This window comes from Punica granatum, chromosome 8, assembly GCF_007655135.1.
Source record: "Punica granatum isolate Tunisia-2019 chromosome 8, ASM765513v2, whole genome shotgun sequence".
Taxonomy (NCBI): domain Eukaryota; kingdom Viridiplantae; phylum Streptophyta; class Magnoliopsida; order Myrtales; family Lythraceae; genus Punica; species Punica granatum.
In genome coordinates, this window is record NC_045134.1 from 6,848,132 (window position 1) to 6,857,161 (window position 9,030).

The 9,030-nt window shown below is 36.4% G+C and overlaps 1 protein-coding gene across 2 annotated transcripts; it reads left to right on the forward strand.

The window, feature by feature from the left end:
- Positions 1-3,053: 3,053 nt before the first annotated feature.
- On the forward strand, positions 3,054-8,480 carry LOC116187357 (carotenoid 9,10(9',10')-cleavage dioxygenase 1-like). Of its 2 annotated transcripts, none has more exons than XM_031516015.1 (13): positions 3,054-3,362; positions 3,483-3,602; positions 3,779-3,887; positions 4,940-5,223; positions 5,524-5,703; positions 5,840-5,918; positions 6,155-6,236; positions 6,380-6,442; positions 6,590-6,728; positions 6,936-7,281; positions 7,492-7,571; positions 7,882-8,043; positions 8,169-8,480. In XM_031516015.1, the coding sequence occupies exons 1-13, from the start codon at positions 3,213-3,215 to the stop codon at positions 8,274-8,276; spliced, it is 1,902 nt and encodes a 633-aa protein (XP_031371875.1). In that variant the 5' UTR covers positions 3,054-3,212; the 3' UTR covers positions 8,277-8,480. The 2 variants fall into 2 exon arrangements, with proteins under 2 accessions (XP_031371875.1, XP_031371874.1); XM_031516014.1 differs by having other exon boundaries at positions 3,086-3,362; positions 3,462-3,602.
- The last annotated feature ends 550 nt before the right edge of the window (positions 8,481-9,030 follow it).

The following is a 9,030-nucleotide window of genomic DNA, read 5'->3' on the forward strand; positions in this document are numbered from 1 at the left end:
AGGAATTTTGGAAAAAGTAAGCAATCAGTTGATGTTTTATAGCGAGAAAATTAAAATTTATGAAATTAACTATTTTAAATATGGGCTACTATATGAAATTAATTATGTTAGAGTAGGCTAATTAATACAAATAAGGAAAAAGAGATTTATTAGGAATTAGTTTGGCAATTAAATTAATTGTAGATTAAGTTAGGCAATCCAATGTTAGAGCACCCGCAATAGGCAAAGACTCAAATCCCATTTCGAGGACCCCACGGGCTATTACATAAGCGTCACGTTGGATAAATTGGCATTGACTGAAAAATGGCATTCTCTCCCACAATGGTGACTCCCATTTAATTATGACTTATGGGATTCATTTCTTAAAAAAAAAAAAAGGAAATCAACAGCTCTTTGAACCTCATAAAAATGATAAAATAGGAGAGATGCACCGACACTCTTTCCCCCACAATGAAAGGAAGAAAATCGTCTTGGCCTAGTGGCCAAGTGGAGACAACTGGAAAAATCGGGCATTGGAGATGCTATTATGGCCCTTATGAAATTAATTATGTTAGAGTAGAATCATTAATACAAATAAAGAAAATGAGATTTATTAGAAATTGGTTTGACAAGGAAATTTATAATAATTAGGCAATTTAATGTTAGAGACCTTGATTTATTGTGGAAACAAGTAAATCAATCATAAATTAAATAAGGTAAATTAATTTTAAGGGCCTTAATCTATAATAGATATATCGTTTGAAATTGTAGGCCTAAAGCAATTGCTTAATTTGCCAAGCCATATGGCCGATCCTGTATGCTGGAAGTGAACACTCCATTGTCAACATTATTGTCGTAAGGTTATGGAAAAGATTCCCTCTTTCTTGTTATTGTTGTTGTTGTTTTCAATGTTGAGAAGTCAACAAGATATGAATTTTATTGGGCAATAAAAGTCAGCTGGGAGTAAAATGATAATCTTTCACCGAGCTTATTACGACACCTTATTAGTGTACTCAAATATCGATTTAAATCATTGCAATTAAATTAGTGTGAAAGAGACATGCCTAAAGTAAATTATAGGCTTGGAGAATTGGGATGCAATGTAGACGTAATATTTTTCTCTGGAATCAATAGATTTTAGTCCTGCTTTCTGTCAATAGATTTTCTTTGAGCATCGAAAAATTAGGAGAGCGACTACCCGATCATCCCCTCCATTATATATATATATATATATATATATATATATGGGCTCGATTAATCAATTTAGTGGTCATAATATATATACATACGACCTCTGCTTAGTCCAAGCAGCCATCTGAAGGAATATATTCTAGCAACCAACAAGAGATTCCCTTCTAATTAATTTAGGAAAACATGCATACTTCATATAGGTTTAGGTGCACAATAAAAGATTAATGCAGGTGGTGCGTGTCCAACTTATCGTTCTCTATCGTTTATCAAAATAATTGTGGATATCGATGCGAGGACGGAATCATTTTGTAATGCCGACGAATTCCTGTATTTAAAGCAGTAGCAACCGACCGATGGCTCGTATTTTCACATAGGTGATGTGTGAAGGTTTGTCGTTACTTTATTAAATTTGCTCTTCACCCCAACTACGTAACATAAAATGTCACAAGCACATGATTCAGAATCAGGAGGTTGCTAATATATTATAAGCATTTAAAGTTGGCTCCTCGAATCTGTGCCATGAGTAGCCTCTGTTTGTGTAATGTAAGTCTGTCACGTAGAAATTTTTAGCAATTCATCAACTTTAGTTGACTGTCTTTCCATTAATCTTCTTTAATTTAACAACTATTGGAAGTAATTAATAAAAAAATTAAGGAAAGTGGGAGATGAACATAAGTTTATTAGTATTGTAATAATAGAAACAAGGTTAGTTATGTCAATTGTCTTGTATTTGAAACTTTTCATCCAACTTTTTCATATTTATTTTTGAAAAAGAGACATTTTTTAATGTGGACTTGACACTGATAATTTTGCCTACTTGGTAATTTATCAGTGCTTTGCAAATTAAAATTATTTAAAAGGTAAAAGAAAAATGAGAAATTAAAATAAAATAAATTAATTAAACCTTAAAAAAATAATGCCGATGGGTTGGATAACTGCCGAGAGGGGGATCGGATCAGGGGCTCTCCCTTCTGGGTCCCTGCAAAGTGACACATATATCATATGTCCAATATGTTATATGGATATGAAATTTTTAAGATAAGAGTTACAAATATGTAATAATTCACAGGTATTTAATAGCTCTTTTACATTGTGTAAATGACAATTCATATCATTGTCAGTGTGATTTTTAAAGTAGGAGAATTTTAAGATTGTTTATTAGTGGGATTTCTCATTCTCTTTATTCTATGAGAATCTGTTTATCCTTTGTGATGGTTAATTAAACTAATTTTGTTCTTCTAGTCATCCATTTTTTATCGAGTAACTTGTCAAATTTTCGCTTCATTTCTCTTCATGACTTTCATTTTTTTGGTATTTTTCTGATAATTTTTGCTCTTATCTTGATGTAAGAAAAGAAAAAATTTTGATAAAAATGGTTCAAATAAAGTATAAGGAGAAATTTATTATAAAAATTTTAATTACTATTTACATGTCAATTAAAATAAAAAAAATTATATGTTAATTTTATTAACTTTTTATATTGAAATAAATAGGTTTTTAAAGGCCTTATATAAAATTTTCACTTTAGGTTACTATTTCACATAGGCCATCCATGCGCCCCATTTTGGACCCTTGGGGCGAGTGGGGCCTTTTCCTCCTGGCCTCTCCCTTTTTTTATTTTCTTTTTTTTTAAATTATTCTCCATTTTCTCGTGCTTTTAAATCCGACCACAATAAGTTATTTGGTAATTCGATCCACCCGTTAGATCTTTTACTTTTTATATTTTTTAATTTCTCCATTTTTCCATGCTTTTAAATCCGTCTATAAAAGAAATGATTTGGAGTTCCATTTTGGACCCTTGGGCGAGTGGGGCCGTGGGCAGTGATATAATATATATATGTAAAATAAAAGAATAAAAGAATAAAAAAATGTAATCACCTTTACAATGACACAAGTACACAATAGGCATCGTCAGGTATCATACCTTCATGTAACAGTAACAGTTTGATCTGCCATATATATATGGGATACTATCAAAGTAAACAGATTAGCCATATAAGACTTGGCTGCTAGGAAGTAGCAAGAAGAGGAGGGACAGGGAGATGGCAATGGCATCATCTTCATCTTCTTGCTGTTCTTCTTATCCCTCTCACATGGCATTTCTACAAGCTAAGTGCTGTGTTCAGAGACGACCTACTTCTTTTTCACAAGACTTCGACAATTTTAAGGTTGCCCTGTCCTCTGCTTTTAAGGTTCTCTCTCTCTCTCTCTCTCTGTGGCGAGTCAGCCCTTTTGACTTCGACATATTGATGGAGCTGACTTTTATGGTATTGGGACTTTCATGAGAAAAGCCATTGATGAAAGAGTTGCAGAGACGACATCCTCTCAGGATCGAGGTCCCAGCTCCGGTAAAGGAGACCTACCGCAAGATTTTGGATACGTTTGTCAATTCGGTGTTCGAGTTTGTTGATCAGCCTTTGCTCCCATCCCAGGCATGTATATCATCATTAAGGATTTATAATTCGTGCTCAACAACATTCTTGAATATACATATTCAATCTGATTGAGATTACATATATGGTGATGACACGAGGTTCACATTGGCGTACCATCAGGTCAAGAAGATACATATATCTTGTTGTGATCTAATTTTCTCTCGGTGGTTCAGAGCAATTTCTTGCCGGTTGAGGAACTGGGTAAGCCTGTTCTCATCAGCTCCATTGATATCGAGGGGAAAATTCCAGATGATTTTCCAGAGGGAGTTTACATCAGAAATGGTAATCAATAATTAAGCATTTACTACATTGTAAATCAATTTATTATATTTATTCTTCAATATATTATTGCAGTTTTCTATATAGTTGTTGAGCATGTTGAGCCAAAGTAACAACAAGAGAGAGAAGCATAATTAGAACAAAAACCATTAGGACTATCATTTTTTTGTATAATCACTTTTTGAATCGTTGGATTACAATTATTGATGAATAAATAAATAATTTTTTGATAATCTAATGGTCAAAAAGTTGATTGCACCACCAGGTTCTTATCCATGATTTGTACTGGAGTTTATATCAGAGATGTTTGATTTTAAGCCTGAAGCAAGGAACTAGAGACATCTATTAGGACAAGAAGCTCACCTTTTGCTTTGTGATAGCATAGGAATTATGAGACAACTTTAACTCCTTATAATGATATCTATCCAAGCGACGTAAATCCAAGTACGATTGCTTATCGGTTACGATACTTCCATTGTTAATGGCTATATCAGACGTGTTTTTCCTCTTGGATATTGCTTCAATCAGAAAGGACATGCTCGCATATTTATATAACATGGAATAATCTCAACCACACAATTATCAATAACAAACCCATCGTTTTAAATTTATAAAAATCATTTTGGCATATCATGTCTCGAGTACCGGTGGACGATTATCGTACATGTTGATAGAAAAATCAACATAAATGAATTAGATTATCACCGTTGATAACAAGGTACAAGCCTATTCACAGTTTCCTAAATTATCACCGTTGATAACAAGACATTTCCTAACTGTATAATCTTAGCCATTGCAAGTCGATCGACTAAGCGATAGTAGCGTCCGTATCTCAGGCCTTTGTTATGTCATGCACTTATCGAACATATGAGCTATATCCAACCTGCCTCATATGCTCTCGAGATCATCACACCTTGCATGCATCTGTCCTATATGGTTGGTCCCATTTGATCAGATACATATATAATCCAAAGCAAGAGACGCAACAACGAACATGATTTGTTTGAGGATATCAAATGCTATGAATTGTTATTTTAATTAATTTGTCTTTGCAGGCCCAAATCCGTTGTTTGGAGGGCTGAAGTCAACGAGGTCAGTTTTTGGGAGGTCAAGCCATGCATGGATTGAAGGGGAAGGAATGCTGCACGCTCTTTACTTCAACAAACAACCCAAACAAGGGTATGGTGACGGAATGGGATTCGATTGGAGTGTCCAATACAATAACAGACATGTCGAGACGGGGACGTTCAACCTCGAAAGGAAGAGGACCAAGCCGTCTTTCCTCCCCGCCATCGAAGGCGATTCGCTGGCTGTCTTGTCCGCTTATCTTCTCAATTCGGTAGGCAGCAGCTGGCTGATCACTTGTCCATTGATTCCATTAATTAATTTGCATTGGTTCATGCCACGCATTCTTTGGTGTTGTCTGGCATGCACTCTATTTTTCGCGAATGAACATGGAACACAAATATATATGCACTCGATTCTATAGTCATACCAGTGTGCATCAAATACGTCTCGTTTTCCAACTCATTCAGCTCTGTCAGGCCGTTTTTGCTGCATTTCGGTTAAGTTGACAAGGCATCTGGGGTATTTGTTAGAACTGGTTGCTCAATCCTGATCATTTTAGAATTTTTTCCAGCTGAGATTTGGCAAGGTCAACAAGTACATAAGCAACACCAATGTTTTTGAGCACGCCGGGAAGTACTATTCAGTGGCAGAGAATCACATCCCTCAGGAGATCGATATATCCACCCTAGGAACCCTTGGCGACTGGGACATGAACGGAGCTTGGAATCGACCATTCACGAGCCATCCAAAGGTTGCTAGCTATATAAAGTACCTCCCTCATTTTGATCACCGGTTAAATCTGATGGTATAGTTGATGCCCTATAGAGAGAGATATATGCACATGTTCCGAGAGCATTCAGTCGATGTAACTCCTCATTTATGGACAGAGGGCACCGGGCACGGGCGAGCTCGTTATTATAGGGATCGATGCGATCAAGCCCTTCATGGAGCTAGGCATTGTCTCTGGTACCTACACTCCTAACTAGCTTTGTTTTTAGATATAACACAGCACAATAAACCTATACAAAAGTTATAATCGACAATCTAGTCAATCTTATGGTTTTATGGACGAAACTACTTAATACTTATAACGTCGACTCAACAATTAGCATAACAGCCGAAATGTTTAAACTTGATCTACGTACCTAGTAGTTTGGATCATCCTTTATGGCAAGCTTACATATTTTCTGTCTCCAACTCAGCCGATGGAAGGAGATTACTACATAAAGTGGATATCAAACTCAACCGTTGTAGCCTCTGCCATGAAATTGGGGTTACCCAAAGGTAATATTAGCATATATACATATATGTATTTAAGCATCTTAATGTATCCTTGTATCAAATTATTCTTTTTTTCCCTATTTAAATCAATGTTATTATCACTTCTTAAGTTTGCCTGCAACTGAGTGAAAGTATCTTCTTTCCAGGTACAATGTGATAATGGATTTTCCGGTAACAATAGACATATACCGGCTTTTACTAGGAGGGCCGTAAGTTGCCCTTCTATGCCTTATCGATTGGTGTAACATAAATTATTGATCGGACCCGAGTGCTCTCATTTGGAAACTGATAATCTTCAGTTTCAGTAACATCTAATTTGGAAACTGATCATTTCAAATAGGCATTGTCATTTACAGATTGATTAAATTTAACAAGGAAAGCTACGCAAGGATTGGAGTGATGCCTCGTTATGGTGACTCTGATTCTATCCAATGGTTCAATGTAGAGCTGAGTTGTGCATTCCACATCTTCAATTGTTTCGAGGATGCCGACGAGGTAAATTCTAATATGATAAAAATAATCATTTAAATCTCAAGTAATGAAATTGAAGATATATATATATATATATATATATCGACTTTCTAATTATTTCTCATGGACGAGACATGGAAACCTTGATGACGAGGATTGAATTCAGAACCTTAATAGAAAGTAGAGTTTTCCTTTATTAACTTTCTTAACTTCAATAATGAACACGAACAGGTTGTGGTGAGGGGTTGCAGGGCTCAAGAGTCGATAATCCCGGGTCCCGACGTTGGTCTAAACAACTCCAAGCGGTTCAGTAGGAGACCCAAACCTCTCAGAGTGTCCGACCGAGAAAACGTTAACAGTAATTCCATTGCAGAGGAAGAAGAAAAAGAAGCTGGCTTCTTGTTTTCTCGTACGTATGAGTGGAGATTGAACATGAAGACTGGGGACGTTAAGGAAAGGAATGTCACAGGCAAAGAATTCTCCGTGGATTTCCCTATCATAAATGGGAACTTTACGGGTCTTCGGAACAAGTTCGGGTACGCCCAAGTTGTCGATTCTTCCGCAAGCTCCAAAGCTGGTAATCACAGAGACTGACATCAATTTTTGTGTAAATCCTCGCCTATCGATATGGCATTCCTAAAGCAATAGATACTACCGGAATGAAATGAACATCACAACGCTTATTGGAGAAGAAAAAGAAGGAAGAATTGGAAAAAGATAAGAAAAGACAACGAAATTATATTTTTCCTAGTTTTCCTCGAATTGCAAATCTTATCACTGAATGCAGGGCCAGTCAAGATCAAGTACGGATGTCTATCCAAGCTGTACTTCGACGAACCCAACGATAATGGCGACAAATTCTCTCCGGTAATTCTTAATCTCTCGCTGGAGAATCACATCTCTGTCCTCATTTTCTTTTCAATTCGAGTCTGGATTCGGACCATCGTCTTATGTGTTGATATTGTAAGTCTCAATCCTAATACAATCGGTGTCGATTGTACATGTCTTGTTCATTCACTGGGACCCATATATTGTGACTGCAAACGTAGAAAGGGGTTGGGGGCAAAGGATTTGTGTCCTTCGGATCCAATTTACTCTCCTGTTCTGCTTCGGTTTTAGTCCAGTTGATCACAACGATGCTCAACTTCTTATAATTTATAACGATTTTGGATAATAGGGAAGTGGCAGATGTGAAGATGCAATCAAGGTGGAGTACCACGATTTTGGGGGCAACATCTTTTGCTCGGGTGCTACATTTGTCCCTAGGCAAGGTGGTCTCGAAGAGGATGACGGGTGGTTGATCACTTTTGTACATAATGAACGGACCGATATTTCACAAGTATGTCAAATATTACCCAGAACCAAGGCTATGGCAATGCAATTGTCAATACATAACATGCTTCTACGTGAATAGCGTGGTCCTTTTCTCCAATTTGCTTTATACATACTTAATATATCGTGCAGGTGCATATCATCGACTGTAAGAATGTATCAGGAGAGCCAGTTGCAAAAATCACGCTGCCTTCACGAGTTCCTTACGGTTTCCACGGGACCTACATTCCCCGAATTTGATGGGGAGGTGATATATCTTGGTTTCGATCAAGTACTTTATTATTATTAGTCTCTTTTTTTTTTTTGCCTAAATCGAGCTAGCTAAGAGTTGTAAGCTGTAACATATGTATGGGTATGGCGTAAATAAACTCCTTAATAAAATATTCCACGGGATCTCTTTAGTAATTTGGATCAGCAAAATAAAATATTCGCTGCAATTCATTAGCCGCTTGTCTTGACTTGACATGCACGACTTCGAATCACAATCCGTCGGGTTATGTTATTAGTCGATGAGCTTGGGTTATGTTATTAGGCGACGAGCTCATATTATAAAACCTCTTATGCGCCTGCACAATGAGTGGCCAAGCATGATGATATGGTTTGGTAGTTACATAATGGCAAGTCTCGGAGTTGAGGCCAAGAGCTACAGTCCATATATATGTATTTTTTTTCGGTTACAGAGGAAATTTATGAATATAAAGTCTAATGAAATAGAAACTCTAATAATTAATAAAGAAGACGGGTAGTTCCATAAATATCGAACCTAAATTTTTTATTATTATCCCGGGAGGGCGTACGTTACTGCACTACTATACTCTATTTAGTTAAAATCCATATTCTTTCACAATGGAGGAAACTGGCGCGGGATGCTCTCCCTTGGAAGAATTTGTTTAGGGATGGTATATCCTTGGAGAATAAAATCTTATCCATGTGGAAAATTATAGTTTGCAAATTCATTGGATTTTATTAATAGATCACTTAGTGTGATTCATAA

What these genes read in the sequence shown, in the direction of transcription:
- LOC116187357 (XM_031516014.1), top strand. Translation starts at nt 3,213, where the DNA reads ATGGCAATGGCATCATCTTCATCTTCTTGCTGTTCTTCTTATCCCTCT. An exon ending in CCGCTTATCTTCTCAATTCG is followed by an intron (nt 5,224 to 5,523) that starts GTAGGCAGCAGC and finishes AATTTTTTCCAG; the next exon opens with CTGAGATTTGGCAAGGTCAA. An exon ending in CGGCTTTTACTAGGAGGGCC is followed by an intron (nt 6,443 to 6,589) that starts GTAAGTTGCCCT and finishes TGTCATTTACAG; the next exon opens with ATTGATTAAATTTAACAAGG.